This window comes from Rhynchophorus ferrugineus, unplaced genomic scaffold (assembly GCF_030347505.1).
Source record: "Rhynchophorus ferrugineus isolate W39M unplaced genomic scaffold, kcgeb_rfMv2 rfM7, whole genome shotgun sequence".
Classification (NCBI taxonomy): Eukaryota; Metazoa; Arthropoda; class Insecta; order Coleoptera; family Curculionidae; genus Rhynchophorus; species Rhynchophorus ferrugineus.
In genome coordinates, this window is record NW_027472586.1 from 30,878,501 (window position 1) to 30,900,504 (window position 22,004).

Here is a 22,004-nt window from a genome sequence, read left to right on the forward strand (position 1 = left end):
TTGTTAACAGAGTATTCCAATTTTCTGACTTTAATTCTCATTTATTATTTATTAAATCTCCATTTATTATTTTCTATTTATTATTCTATATTCATTATCCATTGTATGTTCTTTCTGAGTTATATGTTGTAAGTATGGTTTATTGACATTCGGAAGTATATATAAACGCCACCAAAAGTGGTTCCTGCTGGCTCTTGGTGACAGCGTATCTAGCGTGTTTACCTTTGGCTTTTTCCCTTGTACGTATTGCAGGTTCATCATAGTTGGAAGAGGCCAGAAGAAGTGAGTACACAATAGCAACAGAGTAGGTTATTTACTTACTTATTTATATATTTGAGATTTTAGCTTTAGTCTTGACGATCCTCGTGCATCTACTTCCCTTGATCTCATTGCACGTCTATTATTATTAGTGTTAGGGTATAAACTGGTACGTTGTGCGTCTTCGTACCGTGTGTATATGTCATACTTCATTCCAGCATTGTTTATCATTGCTATCAGTTATCGTTATTGTCTGTTTTGTTAGTCAATATTATTGTTACTATAGCTTGACTACTAAGATTGTTGTTAACCATCTTGGTTATTTCATTATTGCTATTGATTACCATTCTCATAGTCTGTTTTTGAGATTAACGTTACCATCCATTATCAGCACTTGTCGGTATATTTATTTATCGATACTATTATTTATCAATACTATGATACTCCCGTATAATTAACTACCCGTACATTTAGCTGTCAGTATCATCAGTCAGTACCATTATATTTCAATATTACCTGATTTTAGAAGTATTTGTCGTGATAGTCACCGATCCCTGTTATATTTCATGTATATTTCATCCTTGTCATTGAAAATTGGTTGCTTAGATACCTCATATATAAAATCTCGCAGGAAGAATTCGCTTTATTTATTTTGTCACTTTTTGAGTAAGTAGCTGTTTTATCATTTATTTTGATCTCAGTTTTTATTTATTTAATATGTTAAATTGTTTTATATTGTTTTATTAAATATAATTTTAATTTTACGCCACGCGTTTAAAATTAGCTCTACAGATGTCCAAGAAGTTTTCAGTAGATTTTATATCTCTACAGCGTTTTTAATGAAAACTCTTTCCAGGAAATATCTTTTTGGAATACATATTTTCTGGATATATGAATTTCTTTAAAAATTTAAACGTCTAGTAACTAAACATGTCACAAGCCAGCTCAAGAAGCTCGAGATTGCAAAAATAGATTTATTTCTCAGTATCCATCATTGCAGTTCATTTGTTTTCGCTCAAATAATCAATTTTGTGAGAAGCTATAGGCCCAAGGGAGCTAAAACTGGCAAATAAACTGTAAAATGAAACAAATCGTACTTTAATTCTCCAATTTTGGTGCTGCTGGGCAAAGCTGGCCAAAGAAGTACGTTATATTGATTGGACATTATTTTATTTATTATAACCGAAGTTAGTGAAGAAGATATTCAATAGTGATATATGGTCATAGCAATTATCAAGTGCTTTGATGTATTCTGATCATTTTTTGCTAAGCTAACTTTCAGACGTTCTTTGAGAGTTTGAGCTGGGCAAGTCTTACAGTTCATTGCCTTCGAACTTTATTATTCGTTCCTTGTCATTGACATGAGAATCGTCATTATTAATTCGTCGAAACGAAAATCAATAATTGGGATATGACGGAGCAGCATCAGTATAAGTTTCTAAGTATATATGATGGGCTTATGCAGTAGATTAATTCCAATAAAACTATAAGTAATGAAGGTTGAAAATGAAATTATTAGCGTTCCATGAGTCTGTATAGTCTGAAGGACTCAGTAACACAAAAATAGAAATTGTTATTTTATGTACAAAATTTTAAAACCATCAAATCTAACTGGTATCGCTAGTCAAAGTACAGTTAAGCACAATATATTAAGAAATTCAAAAGTCAAATATTTTGTAATGTAGTTAAGTGTCACTGTTCGTATACTTTAAACGATCAATACCAACTGAAAGTTAAAGGTTTTCAAAGGTAAACAATTGATTTGTCTGTGAAAGAAAACCACCGAGAGGAATGGAGCTAAAGAAAGCGGGTTTAAATAAACAGACAAGCCATGAAAATCAAACGGTCCATTCGATATGGGAACAATACAAATCAAATTATAATTTCTCTCAGAACCAGTACGGATTTAAATTTGGACCGTTTTCTTATAATTGAAGAATGAAATTGACCGCTTTGGTACTGTCGAAAAGTAACAAAACCGAACAATGACGGTGTTTATCAGACTATAACAAGATTTATAATCAGTTGATAGTTGGTTGTCATGAAATATTGCGATATTTTGAACTAAAGTACAACGATATGTTCAAATTCACACAACCAAACTATTCGGTTAGGTTTTTGTGCATAAAGGTTGTCAGAATTTGTGTAGTATTAAGCATCAAAATGTAACAATTAAATATATTCTAATGATTAACAAGAATACATAAGAATAATTTTAATAATGTCATAGTAGGTGTAGAAAAATAAATCCTTTATTCTTTAATGAAATTGAGGGTTTTATTTAAAAGATATGCGTCGATTTGTTCATTAACTTGCCGCCATTTTAAAAGCAATTCCATTATGCCTGCCTCAATGAAGCTTTTGTCGATTTTCTCACATTTATCTTGATGATGAAGTTTCTTTTCACCAGCAAAATAGTTCTATAAGGTGGCATAAGAATGTCTCACCCAAGCTCTCGGATTTTCTGGTGAGTTTCTGTCAATACGTGGCCTGGCTTTGTCTCGGTGGAACAAAATTATTGTCCTAATGGCCAAAGTTGGGCGATTGCTTTCTTCAGACGGTCCAATTGTCCACAGTATAGGTTTAAATTAATAGCTCGGTCGTAGAGGAGCTCATAGTATATTACTTGATGTTTCGGCTTGACGTCGTCGCAGATAATCTATTTTTCATGTCAGTTACCATCAGCTCAAGAAATGTGACGATTTTAATACGATATAATAACTAAGCTTGACTATGTCTATGATTTAATCATCATATTTGACGAAACCAATACTACGCTTGCTTGATTCTTGCAGTTTCATAATCATAAACACTATTCACATTTTCATTCTCTATCTGCAGTACTTTGATTTTGTTTTAGTAAACGCTGACAAGTGTAATTGTTGTGTAAAGCATGTAAGAACAAAGCTGTATAAGTGATCACTTGGTGAAAATGTATACTTTTCATTTTCATGCTAATGCTATGGAGAGAACAGAAAAATTATGTAGATGATTGTTACTTTTACTCTATTATTGCCGTCGATATAAAATCAAAAAGAAATAGCACCGTATAAATATTCTGACCTATCATCGTGTCGAAGCCACTTCCACATACAGCCAGTGACCCATTGCCAATTTATTCAGGTACAAGCGCAATAAAATGCCCTAAGAATTTAAAATATAGCGAGAATCGAAAGGTGATACCAAGGATTTTGGAACAAAAGCATGATGAGCGATTACTATTGGACCCAAACGCGTGAAACATGTCCCAAAACAGTATAAAAGACTGTGATTTATACTTTTTAATTCAATAAATGCCTATTAATGGCCAAAAATAGTAAAATAATGAATTTATTAAACATTTCGAAAACTAGAACCAATTTTAAAAGGCGAGCTGCTGATCTAGATTCAATTTACTTACCTTATAAATAACTTTTAGTTGCTCAGGTCCAAAACCGTGTATATTTGTTTAATTATCATATACACTCTGTTAAGAAAATATAGGGAATTTCTCAATAAACTACAAAATATATATTGTTTATTCAAATTATGCCAATAAGCTTGATAATTGCTTAATTATGTTATAATAACATTAAAATAAGCTTAAAATATATTCTGATTTAATATCAATAAGAGATCATTTGAATAGTCTCCGGCCTACCATAGTAAAACACATTCTTTTGGCACAATTAGTTTTTTTTATTCAACATAATTTCCTTCAAGGGTGATACACTGATTATAGCGATTCTCCAACTTTCCGATACCATCTTTGTTGTACGATTTGTCCTTTTCTTCAAAATAGGCCTCAGTTTCGGCGATCACCTCTTTATTCGACGAACATTTCTTTCCAGCGAGCATTCTTTTGGGATCTGAGAACAGGAAATAGTCGCTGGGGTCCATATCTGGAGAATACGGTGGATGAGGAAACAATTCGAAGCCCAATTCATGGATTTTTGCCATCGTTTTCACCGACTTGTAACACGGTGCATTGTCTTGGTGGTGCAGCACTTTCTTTTTCATCAAATGCGGCTGTTTTTTGGCGATTTCGCAGTTCAAACGTTCTAATAACGCTATGTAATAGTCGCTGTTGATGGTCCTTCCCTTTTTTAAGGTAGTCGATGAAAATTATTCCATGCGCATCCCAAAATACAGACGCCATAACTTCGTCAGCCGACTGTAGCGTTCGCCCACGCTTTGGTGTGGGTTCATCATGTGCAGTCCACTCGGATGACTGTAGATTACACTTCGGAGTGAAATGATGGAGCCATGTTTTATCCATTGTCATATATAGACACAAAAACTCGGGTTTATTACGCTTAATCATTTTCAAACACTGCTCCGAATCATCAACTCGTCGTTGTTTTTGGTCAAAAGTGAGCTCGGGCGGCACCCACTTTGCATAGAGCTTTCTCATACCCAAATATTCGTGATTGATATGATGTACACATTCAGTTAATATCTTTAGAATGTCTGTTATTTTATTCAATTTCAATTTACGGTCATTGATAATCATTTTCTGGATTTTTTTAATGTTTTCGTCGGTAACAACGTTTTTTGGGCAGCCACTGCGTTCGCCGTCTTCGATGCTCATTTCACCACGTCTAAACTTAGCATACCAATCCTTGATGGTTGATTTTTCTGGGGCAGTGTCTGGAAACTCGACATCAATCCAAGTTTTTGCTTTAACTGTATTTTCAAATAGCAATATTTTATTAACACGCGAAATTCCTTTTTAGCCATTTTTCACAATAACAAAAGTTGCTTCCCTCAAAATGTTATAATTCACAAACTAATGATCCGATAGCTGTTAATTTTATACACGCATCTTTTGAGGGTTGGGGCTAACTAAAAAACATATGGATTTAATTCTAGTAGCGCCATCTATGTGTCAGGCCGGGGACTTTTCAATTGACCTATTATATCGTTACATATTACATTAATATATTAATACATGTTACATATTTAATATAACATTACCATTCAATTTTTATGATAATTAATCATTACGATATAAATTTAAAAATATTTAAAATAAATTCGTTGCCACATCTATATTTAGATTTGCTCGAAAAGTTCTTTAGTTTACCACGGCGGATGTTATTCTGATATCATCTACAGGACATTCATCAGGACATTGACCGGTTGGGATTTGTTTATAAATTTGAGCTTCACTTGACTATTAAAGAAGTGTAGAATTTGTATTTATTCTCGAACGTTATAGCTACTTTAAGCACATTTTAGCGTGACTTACGTTTGTCGAAGAAAAAAAAACAGGTGGATTCTTTTTCGTCAGATTACATTAGTGTTCAAGTATATTTGTTGGCCACAAATATTAGGGATATATAAATTAATGTTAACTGACATAATATAAAAATAATAAAAATATTTAATTGCTTTTCTTATTTAATATATAATTTAATTATATTATATATATATATATATATATATATATATATATATATATATATATATATATATATATATATATATATATATATATATATATATATAGTAGATATAAATATTCTTTAAATAATAATCTACTGAAATAGTTTTACTGTTCAGGAATTCAACAGTTGTATTGTTCTTTACAAGCATTTATTTAAATGTTATATTAAATATTTCCCAAAAAATAGCTTTGTGAGGGAATAAATTTAAACTATTTTTAGAGGAAATGTTGTAGGAAAGTGTTGTCACTCACTAGATATTTATTGAAACTTCTGTTTCAATAAATATTTGCTCTAAATCAGCTGTCCTTTCTCTTTAAATTGTCGACGATGACGACAATATATCTTTATATTTTATCTTCTGTTTTATTAATCGATTTGTTCTTTTCAGTTCTTTTCCTATTTGTATTAATTAGGTTAGTGGTTAGTGCAAGATATTTCAGTTTTTTTTCTGTTATTTATTTATATAAAATTAAAAAACTAATCGTTATTATATATATATTATTTTGATCGTTCACCTTTTGCTACTTTTTTGCTAAAACTATAATTCTGCCACTGCAATAACTTCTGAAATTTCTGGGCGCAGAATGTAACAAGGACATTTTAAGTGACATTTGAATACATTAAAAGTGGTTGCAAATTACTGGTGTGATGAAAGACAACCGCTTTCCTAGTGATCCATTCTGGTCCTTTTTAATTGACTGTCTAAAAGACTTTAGTTGTTCGCGGCCAGGTTCGAGAAGGTCATGATAAATAATTTCTGTCCAATCCCACCAAAAGCTTCAATTATTTTTTGCACATTATAGTGACTGGTGACCTTATTATTATTCCCTATAATTATTTTTTTCTATTAGATTCTGTTTCTTACTAAATATTTATTGCAAGTTGTTGTACAAATCACTTTTCACTTCTTTTTAAATTCCTGAATCGATAATATCTATTTAATAATAATATCTAATTAATTTCATTGTACTCTTTTTCTTCTGTTTTCTTCATATGACTATAAATTGCACTTTAATTGAATTTACTGATTTTTTCTAGTATAATAGGTTGAAGGAGAGAGGAGATTTTGTTTTTTTGTAATAATGTTTTTGCTAATATAGATGGGATAAACAAAATAATATATATTTCACTATATTATCACACACAGTCTCAAGAAGCTATAGGTGATGATTGATAAGACATGATCGGATTGATGATTGGAAGTATGTAGTATGATGAATAATCATATACATTATTTTCTATAAGCGGTGGATTATATGTGTGGAGAAAAGAAAGCCTATGATGCCGACTACCTGTTTCCTACGGTTAAGCATAGAGGTGGCGGATTCTGTTATGATTTGGGTGAGAATATCGTTGTATTATATTCAGTTGCTCTATCTCGTTTACGTCATTGACCGGAATTACAGCGAATTAATGTCTAGACATCCTCAGTGATGAAGTTCTTAATGTGATTAGCATATTGCCACCAAACACTGCTATATTCTAAGATGATAATGCGCCCGTACACACATTTAAAACAGTTCAATTGATTGATTCAGTCAGTCAGACTTGCATTCAGTCAATCAACATCATTGAACCATTATGGAGATTTTTGGAGCAGGGTGTGAGGACTAGGAGATTTCTACCTCCAAAATCATTGCAACAATTGGCGGATCTGTTGGTATAAGAACGGTATTCCGTTGGAAACTATTCAAACACTTTAGGAATCTATTCCGTGAAGAAGTGCAGCTTTTAAAAGCAAATGGTATGTGTATTGTATGTTGTTTCAGGTGTTCATATTATTTTGTACATCCCCTGTACGTGCCGTTTTAATTGATGAATTTTTATCACTATTCTGATAAAACTATTGTTTTTATTATTCTGCCAAATCCCGAAATTTTTGTGCGAAAAATTGAAACAGGTAATATCCATAAACTACTTTTTACACTATTAAGATTAGTTTGCTGAAAAAAAAACAAATGGTATTCTAAGGGGACAAGATCTGGGCTATATCAGTATTATACTACTTTCTTCAGTAGGCACATCTCATGTTGACAGATTGTTCACCTTATCTTAAGAATCCTTCGGTTATTTCTTTTTGAGCCGATAAATCTTCGATTGTTGCAGATAATAATACTTTCGCAGTCCGTGCGTGAAGATATATAAAACGTCCGTAATACAAATGGACGAAGTGACAAATTTCATTTCAGTCATGCACGGTTTTCTCTCGGAATAAATTACATATGCCGGTTCCCGTTGTTTTACACCGAAACTGCTAAAAATCGAACCGAAGAAAGTAAATCCAAGCGATGCTATCGAGATGCTTTATATGCGAAATAGTACGACCTGAATTACGATGCACCACATGACATTTATAAAGAACTGCATTATAAACATATTTAACATTTGAGTACTACGGAGAAAAAGAGAAAGAAATGTTGACGTTATTGAATGCATTGCGTAACGTTATTGCAAAAAAGTTGTTTATTGATCTGGTTAATACATATATTAACCTTACTTAAATCTTAGATAATTATATCTATGATTAATTCAATATATTCCAGAAATATTTTATTAGGCATAGAACTCTGGAGGGATTCTTGGAAGGCATTTTTTACTCCCTCCAACGGTTCCTGATGATGTCTTTTCAGATTTCCTGACGTTCATCAATTCAAATTACAGATCAGATGATTAGATATGGAAAAATAATAGCAGAAAAATCTTCATTTGGATGAAAATATTCAAACAATATTTCAACAAACTGATTCAGCGCAATATCCCCATAGAACCCATAACGAGTGTGATTCGGAGTGTTAGTGTGAAGGACTCTGAAAGACTATTAATGCATCCCAATGCACTCGCCAAGCAGCTAAATGTGCGCGATGACAGTGAAGTGCGTAGGCTCAAACGCAAAGCACCATACGAATAGATTAATAGACACATAGACTAATATTTAATAATCTTTAGAATAAGCTAGAATAGTTTTTAGAATAAGTTAGGATAGACTTCGAAATAAGTTAAAATAGTATCTAGAACAATATTTAGATTTTACTCCTTCCAACGGTTCCAGATGACCTCTCTTCAGATTTCTTGATGTTGTGGGAACAAGAAGAATCAAATTACAGATCAGATAATTAGATATGGAAAAATAATAACAGAAAAGTCTTTATTTTGTTGAAAATATTCAAAGTTTCAACGGGTTTTATTTTATGTATAAAATGCTCTGCAATATATTTTTCATTCATTTTTACACATCCATTGTTCCTCTCTAGCCATATTGGAGACAATAATGAAATAAATAAAATATTGATGATCGAAATTGAATTTATAGTTCTTAAAAATATTCCCCATGAAACTCAATGTATTATTTCATGCACTAGTATCAAGTTTCGTAGCAATTTCCAATCTGATTGTGGTCATTCCAAGAAACGAATTTTAAAACGTAGTTTCTCTCACTTAGGCGACGTTTTATCCATTTTTGTCATTTTTCATGGATTTTAGGTCATTTTAAAATATACACCATTATTTTTATAGTTTAAAGTGAATTGAGTTATTGAGTTAGACTGTGTAAATTGTTATTTGTGGAACAAAAGCTCCTCATAAATTAGAAATTAATGGCTCTAAAAATTCGGACTTTAGCCAGAATTTGACGCCAGTCATTAAACCACTTACTGTTCTATACAATATTCTAAGAATATAAAAAATTCTTTCATATAATCTGCCATTTTTTCATTGAATTGTATTGAATTGAATATAAAATTTAGTTTTCAAGTAAACTTTTTATTTATTTATGTATTTATTATAATTTTGATTCCATCAGTCCCTTGGGATTTTTATCGTCGGTTAATGCGCCCAAATACAGAGAAAAAAAGGTCCAATATTGGTATGAGGAGCACCAAAATGCAATCAAATATCTTCCATTGTCAGTACAATCGCCAGTCCTCAGTATAATTGAAAAATTATGAGGAATTTTAGAGCAGAGGATGAAGAGTAGATTTCCTTCTCCAATATCATTGAAGCAATTTGCTGGTGTTATGGTACAAGAATAGGACAACGATCTGTTGGAAACTAGTCAGCCACTCTACGAATCTATTATGTAAAAACTTACAGGTGTTTTAAAAACAAATTGTGGCTGAACGCCTTATTAATAAGTAAATATTATGCATAGGTCAGATTTTCATTTTATTTTGTCCATATCCCGTATATAATAAGCAATTAGGTTTATACATAATCAAGTAAAACATAGTGTGAAGTATACTCAGCTGGAGTCCAGAAGATTTTGGGTTTTAAATATGAGTGTGTTAAAATACAACAAAAGCAAGTACAAATACACAAAGAAGGCAAAGCCGACTAAAGCCTAGGAAACTTACAAAAGTGATAGATAAGCTGAAAAATTGTGTTAACCAGAACCAGGCCGGGAATGAATCATGCCTTCATGTATTGGAAGTATTTTCCTAGATTGCCTTTGATTCGATTAATATATATATATATATATATATATATATATATATATATATATATATATATATATATATATATATATATATATTACTAACAGGTCCGTATTGCAAAAATCACAAATAGGGGCTGATTCAATTTTTAATAGAAACTCATGTACCATTTTAGTATGAACTATTCTCAGACAATTTAACAGATGTAGCTTTTTTGAGGATATGTTAGCGAAATCGAGGTGAAAATGGAAGTTGTTCTCTCTCCCAAATTAAATAAGTTTTACCGTCTTCACGTTCACGTCTTTATCAATAACCACGAGAAAAGGCTCTTATCACTTTCAAACATACTTTTTTCTTGTACAGCGACACGTAATACAGGTCGAGGGCAAATTGGTCTTATCTCATTCAGAGAGCTCATAGAAACCATGGTAATAACGAAGTTACAGGCGTCAATTGTTATAATTTCGTCTAAAGCTTTATATAGCAAATAGCTCTGCAGTGAGGATATCAGTTGCCAGGTACAGATTAAATGACTATTCAAATAGGTTAAAGCTTACTGCAGCACCAACATCGTCTGCTCTTTTGGAACCCTTTTATTATTTGGCTTCTCCCCTTTGGTAAAGCTGAAATAATTCTGGATTATTTTAACACTAAAACTATTCTTATGAAACTGTTTCATAGGTAGATCAACAGCGATATTAGGAAATATTACTAGTTAGAAAGGCATATTCTGGAGGTTGTCTTTTGAATTAATTAAATTAACCGGAAACAATTTATTTAAGGAGAAAATAATATCTGTATTAGTTTCCACAATTCCATATTCTAATACGCAGTGTTGGATTGGAAATCATTTCGCTTGAATTCACCTTGAAGCATTCGATGATAGATGATAGATCCTTGATTGAAGATTTCTTGATATAGTTTAAGTCCCCGCCCTGACACAGATGGCACTACTAGAATTAAATCCATATGTTTTTTTAATTAGCCCTAATCCTCAAAAGATGCGTGTATATATTTGACAGTTGTCGGATCATTAGCTTTTGAATTATAGCATTTTGAGTGAAGCAAATTTTGTTATTGTGAAAAAATGGATAAATAGGAATTTCGCGTGTTGATAAAATATTGCTTTTTGAAGGGAAAAAATACAGTTGAAGCAAAAACTTGTTTTGATGCCGAATTTCAAGACACTGCCCCAGGAAAATCAACCATCAAGGATTCCTATGCTAAGTTTTGACGTGGTGAAATGAGCACCGTAGACGCCGAACGCAGTGGACGCCCAAAAGAGGTTGTTACCGACGAAAACATTAAAAAATTATTTTGAATGACTGTAAATTGAAATTGAATTGAATAAAATTGAATGAAGTTGATGATTCAGAGCAGTGTTTGAAGATGATCAAGCGTAATAAACCCGATATGTGACAATGGACGAAACATGGCTCTCTCACGATGAACCCGCTCCAAAGTGCGGTTATGGCGTTTGTATGGGATGTGCATAGACTAATTTTCATTGACCACCTTGAAAAAGGAAGGACCATCAACAGCGACTATTATATAGCGTTATTGGACCGTTTGAGGGACAAAACCACCGAAAGGCCGCATTTGGAGAAAAGGAAAGTTCTGCTTCACCAAAACAATGCACCGTGTCACAAGTCAGTGAAAACGATGGTAAAAATCCATGAATTGGGCTTGGAATTGCTTCCTCATCCAACGTATTTTCCAGATCTATTTTGAGGCATAAGACAAATCGTACTACAAAAATGGTATCAAAAAGTTGGAGGCTTCGCTATAATCAGTGTGTCACCCTTGAAGGGAATTTTGTTGTATAAAGAAACTAATTTTGCCAAAAAATGTGTTTTACTATGGTAAGCCGGGGACTTTTCAATTATATATATATATATATATATATATATATATATATATATATATATATATATATGTATGCCGTAAAAGTAATTTGAATTGCAACCTATTTCGTTTCTGACAATTAACATTCTACATGTAATGCGATCAATTTCAAATGGAATTAAAACATCTATATTTCAGCTCTCGTATCTGCACAAACGTGATTTCTTAATAAAGTCGAATAAAATATACGCGCACTTAACGTTGCACAATATTCAATCGGGACGTGATGAAGAAACTACGTTCCTTACCACTGCCTGTTTGGTAGTCCCCAAATGGTAAATATATTTTATCATGTGCAGTTCCGAACACGATGTAGTCCATTATAATTTAACTTGAAATATATGGCGTTTAAAACGGTTGATTAAATTGCTATAGTTCACTCTTCTTTATATATACAGAGTGTCCATTCGCAGAGGTTACATTTTAGTATTATGTGAAGAATAAAAGTAATTATAGAAAAGTTATTTATTTACTATTGATAGTTAATTTTGCTGTTTTTTACAATATTCTCCGTGGAAATCAATGCACTTTTTTCCATCTGTTGGAGCTAATTTTCGTAGCACTTTTTTCACTTTGATTACACTAACCAAAAAACACATTTTTTAAAAGCATCAACCGCTTCATTGCATACTTTGGACAGTCAAAAATCCATTATTTTAATCGAAGTGTTACTTATCATATTAATGCCCAAGAATACCTTATTCTCATGATACGTCACATGACAATTTTGCTTTATGTATGGTGTCGATATTTTCTGGTACAAGATATTTTGAACGACCCTCACAGAATTCTTCTTGAATCGAGCATGTCGGATGTAGGATGGCGCTTTATCACCATTTAAAGAACTAAGTTTATTGACACACTGTTTATCACAAAACTGATCGCCCGAAAATTTCAGGAGTTAATTTAGTTTCTTGCTTGAGATAAATTTTTCAGGTTACAGTGAACAATACAATACAAAGCCCAAGTTTCTAATCATAAAAGAGATGGTATTTGCCTTGAAAAAAACAGAAATATAAATAGCAACTCTCATATGATATGTTAATAAAATATGTTTAACAAAAAAAATGAACCGATATCAAAAAATAAATAAGGAACTCACTAAAAAGTAAAAAATTATCAAACTTAGATTTTTAACATATTAAAAAAGGTTTTAAAATAAAATATGTATATAATAATCGTAGTAATAACTAAATAAAAATGAACAAAAACCTTATTTAACCCATCTACTACAGGTTTTTATATTCTACTATATACATGAAATTTAGCTTAATACCTACCTAAACCTATTTATCTATTTATCTATTACGAACCCAAACAGTTATATTAATTCAGATTTTCAGATGTCACGAAATTATATTATTATTTTTGTATTGTTTGGTCTCGGCACCGCCTTCAAACTCAGTTGGTAGTAGTTAAAATAATATTGTAAATTGATAAATAGATTTTGGTAGGTATGTTATTAAGCTAAATTTGATCTAAATATATTTTATTTCTTCGTGAGTTCCTTATTTATTTTTTGAAATCGGTTCAATTTTTTTGTTAAAAATATTTTATTTTTATCTTTTTAGTTTTAGATATTCACTCAATGAATTACGCTGTTATTTTATTAAGTATTACAACGGGTAGACCAAGTGAAGGTGCAGCCCGTATGAGGAAAAATAGGAATAAAAAAACAATGATTGAAAATAAGGAACGCTTCAGGTCTTTGGGTTCACTGGCTAGCTTAGGTGATTTGACAAATGTTCTAACTAACCTAGAACAACAACAAAAAGTCGTTGCCTCCGCCTGGGATTGAACTCTCGACCTCCGCATGTGGGCCGAACACTCTAATCACTATACCATACAAACAGTTGCCTGCAACATTTCAACAGCATCTCATACGATATGGTTAGTGCTTAAAGGAAAACTGATCGGCTTTTACATTAGTTTTATATTAGTTCAGCAATAACATTATACACAAATAGCTGAATATTCTTGATAAAAAATATATGTGAAAACATTGTACGCGTCTTTGAAATTTGGGATTTTTTTTCGATTTTTCTGGATTCCGACATCAGATCCCGTTTTGATTCCAATGGGACTACCTCGGAAGTGCACACTTCCGGAGAAATCGGCGAACATACATGAAGAAAGATATACAGTCGAACATAGAACCTCCTCCTTATTTGAAGTCGGTTAAAAATTATGTTAATTTCGAAAAAGTATAGATTTAAATGTGGAAGGCAAAAAATGTTTATGAGTGAAGAAAGATTGAATGGAGTATGAAGAGCTGGAAATTTGTAGTCTTATAATAGAATAGAATAGTAATGGGAGTTAGTTATAAAGACGAAAAATAGAACTAACATTGTCTGTCAGAAAGAACCACCTAAACTGATGATACTTGAAAATCTGTTTGAAATACAAATATTTAACTTATTTATAGATCGAATTATGGATAAATAAACCAAGGATAAAATAAAAAATAAAAAAGTAAGTGTAAAGAAGCGCATAGTAAATGAAGTAACCTAAAAAAATAACAATTAATTTTTGGAGAATCCCCAGAAATATAAAATTAATCAATAATTGGCGGACTCGTAAGATTTATATAACTATCAAGTTGAATATATGGAAAAAAATGTGTAAAAGATAGCTTATTAATAAAAATAAATAAAAGATAGCGTGATTATTGCTAGAACTATCGTTTACCTGCAGGTCTTCGAATCCGCCCTCAATTAGATTCCTAGTGGCAGCATCCAATTTCCCTGACCATCTGCTGCTGCTGACGGTTTTGGTTTTTACCACCTGTACGTGGGCCCCTGCAGCTCTGCTCTGAAACACTTCCAGCTGCCTGCTGGCCTGCTGTTGCACCGAACCATCAGCGCCAGTTCTTGCCCTTGAATCTACCACCTGAAATCAGACACACCACCATTTAACCAAATAATTTTTTATTTTATTTTATGTTGGATAATAATATTATTGACTTAAAATTTTAATGCCAAGTTAGTTATCATATAATTTTGATGTATTGTTTAAGATTTATTCAGGTATCTAAAAACGTTAGTAATGCATTTCACATTCAGTTATATTTGTTATATATATATATATATATATATATATATATATATATATATATATATATATATATATATTATAGTCTCCTTTTAGAAACTATGGATTTATCTGGATTGGACCTATAATTTAACATGGGCTACGAACTACGGTCCTCGGCGTTAAACCTACCGACTGGCGAGTGACCAACTTTAGAAATCATCCCAGAAGATATCCGGTCTTACCCAGCCTGGTTACTGGCGTGACTGGAATCATTTTCCTTGTTGGATTTTACACTCTTGCCTAGGACAATCACGAATATTAAACAATCACAAACATAAATTTACGACCATGCCCCAGCAGGATCCGAACCCGTGGCTAGCGCAAGAGTAGGAGGACGGTTGTGTTGCCTTTACCACTGCACCACCAAGCCGGCCACATTTGGTTTTGACATTTGTCGATATAAATAACAGCTTTCCATTTATTATTGTTACTGAGTCATTCAGTATACACATACCCTAATCATCGAAAGCTTAAAATTACAACATTCATTACATTTGTTGTTCAATTCGAAGAAATCTTCTGTCGAAACTCATCAAACACTTTTAGAAACGTATGGTGATTCTGCTCCGGCGTTTCACAGTTATTTTGGTTTCAACGAATGACACGGATGACCAAAAAGTTCGAAAACAATGCATTGCAAGACTTATCGCATGAAAACCCAACTCAAAAAACCAAAGAACTTTCAGAATATTTAGCAATCGATCATTTAACTGTGTCCAGCCGTTTAGATGCGATGAATTATATGCAAAAGGAGGGGAAATAACTATCACAGAAATTGATTGAATGCTATTTGCTATTTCGAACAGTCTCAACATCGCGGTGTCATTGCTTGCCAGGCAATGCCTAACCAGGTTGGGTAAAACTGAACGATGACTTCTAAGTTGATCACTCGCCAATCGGTAGACCAGAAAAAGAAGTCTACTTGGTAAAAAAAGATTTAACCGTTCTTTTCAAGTTCTAAAATATAACAAAAGAAAGAGCATACTATTTTTATCTAATTAAGAAAGAGGCTCTTGGAAGGAGTCTTGGATGCTTGATGATCCATAAGAAGCACAATTAAAGCAGTTGAGAAAAAAGAAAAACTTGTAAAACCTTGTATAAATATGGCAGTTCTATATATGTGGAATTAAAATTGGACCTGCAAGAGAAGAAGAAAAAAATTATATTGTAATTTAAGGGGAAAACTGACTTTGTGGAACGACATTAGTTTTATATCAATTGGAGCTTTCTTTGTTGTCTCAATATTTATCTTAGCCAGAGAATCATAGAAAAAAAATCCTCCAATAAAAAACATTGGGACTAGAGAACATTTCATGTCAAATTATATGATATTTAGGATAATTGCTCTATGACAATTCAATACAATAAGTATAAAAATACAACAGTAGCCAAATATCTATATGCCTCAAGTTAACTTGATAAATAAGTAAGAACCTTTGGGACAATGAGAAGCATTTTTTGGCGGATTGTTCCAAAACCACTAAGTTGTAACATCGGTAGAAAAATGAAGCATAACCAAAACTGGGAATAGTTAATCACCACTATTGATGGAGTTCTTGAACGGTGTATTGATGAATAATCAACACGACAATTCATTTACACGTTTTAAAATCGAAAAAAGTTTGAATGTACTCAAATGGGTCCTGCCCCACCTAACCGTATTCCCTAGATCTTGTTCCGCGCGACAACCACTTACTTCGATCAATGACATATGGCTTATCGGGACGGGAGTTCGCTTTTTATGAAGAACATGACATATAGTCTATCCAAAGAAATTTTGAACATGCGCCATCAAGATGTTTAATGTATTGCCTGTCGCAATTCGAACCCTAACCTACAAACTGTTATAACTGTGTAGTTAATTGTAGTTTTAGGTCCTTCGATAATATATGCATTAGATCTACTATAATATTAAAATAAATTATATTTGAATTGCAACGTTTTGACGTCACAAATTTAGATGACGTATGTTCAAAACTTCTTGCGGATAGGCTATAGATACGGTTTAAATAAACCTCTATAGTATAATCAAAACGTTGGTCTAAATAACTGCCATTAATTTATTATAGAAAAATATAATTAGCCATTTTGTCAGTTAGCCAATTAGCCAAATTCACGATTTAATAGTGCATTTTTAATTTGCAATAAACCAAATTCGTTTAATTAAATTTAACAAGTGGATATAATTAACAACGGTAATTGTAGTAGTAAAGTGGCAATATTAAATAAAACATCTCCGTCGGTTGGGTGTTCTGACCTTGACTGAGTTTATGGGCTTGACGCTCACCAGTCAAGCAAGAAAGCATGGATTTCAGTCCTGGTCGTCGAGGAAAGGATATTATTGTGGATTATTGATAATTGGACATTAATATTTGTATAATAAAGTTACGTAATGACAATTATAATAATACAGACATATTATTAGTGCACAAATGAAGATAACCAGCTTGGTAGTCTACTGGTCAAGGCGACGGGACATTTTCTTAGTATTTGTGATTATTGACAGTTGGTTCTTACAGTTATGAGGGCGTGAGGATAGAAAATGAATAACCATCCTAACCACGCCAATAACTAAACAAGCTGGGTAGGACCTGATGTCTTCTAGGATGGACATCTAAGTTCATGAACATCTGGCCTCATTTAGTTTGAGCAAGACGATTTTTTTCTGTGTGGTTATACTACTAAAGTAAAGCTAGCTGTTTCTCATGTATCAAACGCCTTTTCAACTTTGTTTAACATTTCAAATCTAATTTTTAGTGACATTATTTTATATATATTTCGTATTAAATATTCCTATATATAATAGAATTCATTTTAGAAACAGAACTTACTGGAAGACTATAGTAAAGGTAAGAATGAAATATGGTCATGTTGGTATACCTTTTCTTTGTCTATTTGTTATTATACTTATATCTTTTTGACTTGACAGGTATTTCAAAATAAGAAAAAAGCTAAATGTTTAAACGAAGTGTCATGAATTTTCAGTATAGTGTAAATATAAGATGTACTTAATAGAAAGTGGTTGGAATAAATTGATAATATAGGATTTGAAGCTTTGTAACTCCTCGGAGATAAATGATGTCGAAATATTACATCATTTAACAAATTTTATTGGAATAAAATAAACAAAGAAAATGTAATCCAAGCAACGCACGTTTAGAGACACAAAAACTATATAAATAATAAGCACTATATTAATAACAATTTCGATTTGTGATATATTGTCTATTCTGTTATCGGTGGTATTTTCCTTATTTGCTTCTTTTGCTTCTCACTGTGTGTGTTTTTTTTTGGTATGATTTTTCTAATTTCTTGTCCCGAACACTAGCTACATTATCTGCAAAAGAATTAGTGCTCATTATATTCTCATACATATATACCAAATGCATATGCTTGCACAGAGAATTCTTTATCATATACTCTGGACAGCTGCAGACATACCTATACATACAAATTTTATACACTCTACTATACAAAGTTTTATTACTATTCTCACAGGTTTCCATATTATTTGACATAAAAACATATCCTTTGTTTCATAACAATCTACAGAATTAGTGTTATAAAACGATAATAGTTTACTAATGTACACATACCTTATACACTTATTTTTACATTATCTGCCGCTAATTTTGACTATGATATAATTATATTACCTCAATAAAATGTAAATACAAAATTAATCTAAAAATGACTTCTAACCACAACAAGGAGTATATGGAAAAGGACGCGTAGTTGTGAAAACTCTCAGGTTAGATTAGATCAAGTGTGCATGTGCAGTTCCAGCCAATCTAAACTTGTATAGGCATGGCTGTATAGGTTTTTACTGTCGTCTACTACCCACACCTTTTCCCCCCTCCTCATAAACCAAAGAACACTGGCGCATCAAATCTTCTAGATCGGAATTACGTAATAAGTTAAATCGTAAAATTACCGTTTATATTTGATTCCCCCTCGTATTTAATATATCTATATCTTTTAGTTTTATATAGTAAGAAATAATATATTTCATAGATATACTGTAGAAATAGTGTAGATTATACTTGAAAAATTCAGAAAGACTGGATTAGTTGGCTATGTTAAATACACTGACTGTCCAATAACAAAAGATCCATGTACTTAGTTAAGTTCTCAGTATCAATGGATACAGCGTACAATTAACACAAGAACAGAAGGGTAATAATCAAGAATAATGAGGAAAGTTTTTTGAATGGACTATTGATGTTGAATTGAGTGTAATAATAATATATTATTGTAATAACTGAATATTGTAATAACTGAATTGGAGATAATCTACATGTGATTCATAGGACATAGCCATCACAGGACTTTACTTATTTATAAATTTATAAGTGACAGTTATTGGAGTTGGATGATTATATTAATAATGATGATAAACGATGGATAATATTGAAGAGCAGACAATTCAATGACTTCATGAGCTGTTATTTGAATTTTAGGGTCTATATAAACCAGCTTGCAACTACCCAATAATGCGCTTAATCCATAGATGCGCTTGCGGAGAGTTGCCTACTTATCAATAAATACGCTTCTGTTGGTGTCGCAGGACTTCGAATGTTCTTCACTAAATCTCGGCTAACGGCCACAGCTGTTCTGGTTTCGAACAGTATTAGTCACCTATTTTTCAGATTGTTTTCTATGATCTTGGTCCCAACGAAAAGTAGGATTTCCTCACAAAAGTCTGTGAGGAATTTGTTCACCTTTAATGCCCAAGTCATTTTAATGTGCGTCTCTGAATTGGTTCTTTAACTATGCACATGTTGTATGACATCATTTCTAATATGAACTTGGAGAGAACCGTGTACCAAAGAAGAAGATTCGAGCTTGTTAATCAATGTCAACAATGTTAGCCAGCCTAATTTTTAGTTTGTTCTTCACAAAAATCTGTGAGGAATTTGTTCACTTTTCATGTCCAAGCTATTACAGTCTGCGGCTCTGAATTTGTTCCTTTACTGATTTTCACATTTTAAATGAATTACATCATTCTTAATAACATTTGGGAGAGAAACATCGAAGAAGAATATTCGAGCTTCTATCAAGGAAAATAGTCAGAGGAAACCCAAAGAGTGTCTAAATATGGGCAAAACAGTGGAAGTGATTCTTACTAATAGTATTCTATGTATCGTGTATCACAATTAAAAAAGCATTTAAAATTTTGCGCATAGTATTATTTTAACAAATTAGTCAATAGTTATATTTAAGATTGCCAATGTTTCTATAACACCGAATGTAGAGTTTATATTTACATCTTTTTCAGGTTTGGGCCAGAAGATGACTATATTCATATTATTTTTTGATAGTATACAAAGTAGTAATAAATATCGGCTATCAGCCACAGCTGTTCTAGTCTCGAACAATGTTAGTCAACCTAATTTTTAGTTAGTTTTCGATGATCTTGATCTATGTCTGTTTGGGAGTTGTTGTCGATTTCTTCAGAGAAGACTGTGAGGAATTTATTCACATTTCGTGTCCAAGCCGTTGTAATCTGCTACTATGAATTTGTTCCTGTATTGATTTTCTCATCTTAAATGAATTAATTTATTTTTAATATGATTTCGGACAGAACCATCGAAAAAGAATGTTCGAAGTTGTATCAAGCAATCAAGGACAACCGTGGAAGCGAACTAACTTAAATTTACTTAAATTTTGGGTATAGCATTATTTCAATAAACTAGTTAATAGTTATATTTACGATTGTAAATGTATCCATAACAGTAAATGTAGAGTGAATATTTACATCTTTTTCAGTTTTTGACCAGAACATGACTATATTCATAGTAATTTTGATAATATACAAAGCAATAATATTTGATAATGAAATACAAGATATATAATATGCGAAGAAACGTTGTGTTTCAGTGAAGTGATTGTGTTTTAATCGCGTAATATGGTAGCCGGTTAACGTTACCTTTTCCAAGGCCACGATCACCAATAACGCCACATAAATCTTCCAACAAAAATATCGATCACTTTTCGGTAGCAAGTCAAGTTTACGAACCGAACAAGGCAAGAACCGCCGAATCCAATATGGTTTAGAGCACGGCGTCGTTAGTGGCGGCGGCAGCAGCAGCACTGACCTGCAAGCGCGTTGAAAAATTACGGTACGAACGAGTGACCGGTGTCTTGGTGTTGTCGGGGAGTTTTCGCGAGAGCGGTACCCACGGTCCGAACCAGGTCGATGTCGCCACGGTACTGCGGTTCTGCTGGGTACCGGCCGCTGGCTGTACCGGTGCATTTGCGATGCAACAGGAGACACTCCGTTGACGCAAGAAGTGGGAGGAGGTATGGTGGACGAAAAACCCCGACGGGAAAGTGTTAATGTGCGTTGGCCTTTTGGTTTTTCTTTAGATGCAGTTTAACCCGGTAACAGCATGTTTTTAATCTATTCGTTAATATGAGAAGCGACAACTTTAGACTAATTTTTAAGAATATTGCGTGCACGAAGAAGTGTGAATTTTAAAGCGTGTGGTAAAAGAGATTTTGGTGGACCAACGACCATTGTTGGTCACGTCTTGTAAATGTATATTTACCGCATAGTTTATTCTTTTTTAAAACATTTTCTACCACCGCTGCCTTACCCCGAATCTGATTTATTGCATGTAAAAACCTTCTATAGACCTTTCCATAAAACTCATCAACACCATCGAACCTTTTGGCAAATTCAGTTTACAAAAACGTAAAATCCTTTTTGAACTCAAAGAATTTGTCTTTCTCATTGTAGCATTATTCTAGTTAAAAGAGAGAGAATGAAGTCTGATGCGTCCGAACATGTAACCAAATCGGTCTATAAAATTCGATTTATGATGGTGCTGGTGGACACCGTCATATGTCAATATAAATATAACAAAACAATTCTAACCTGTAAACT

General features: G+C 32.5%; 1 protein-coding gene and 1 long non-coding RNA gene across 7 annotated transcripts in view; one reads left to right on the forward strand and one right to left on the reverse strand.

Moving 5' to 3' along the window:
• LOC143199574 (uncharacterized) overlaps nucleotides 1-22,004 on the forward strand; it is a 140,272-nt gene that overhangs the window by 64,207 nt on the left and 54,061 nt on the right. Inside the window, exon 4 of the long non-coding RNA XR_013006496.1 lies at nucleotides 865-924. This is a non-coding gene — a long non-coding RNA (uncharacterized LOC143199574). The remainder of the gene's footprint in view (nucleotides 1-864; nucleotides 925-22,004) is intronic.
• Nucleotides 1-22,004, reverse strand: part of LOC143199566 (uncharacterized) — a 360,802-nt gene that overhangs the window by 51,248 nt on the left and 287,550 nt on the right. For all 6 annotated transcript variants that reach the window (XR_013006492.1, XR_013006488.1, XR_013006491.1 and 3 more), the window contains exon 3: nucleotides 14,711-14,911. Coding sequence is in view for 2 of the 6 variants with exons in the window: in XM_076409455.1 (XP_076265570.1) it covers nucleotides 14,711-14,911 (201 nt within the window). In the remaining 4 variants the exon portion in view is untranslated. The remainder of the gene's footprint in view (nucleotides 1-14,710; nucleotides 14,912-22,004) is intronic.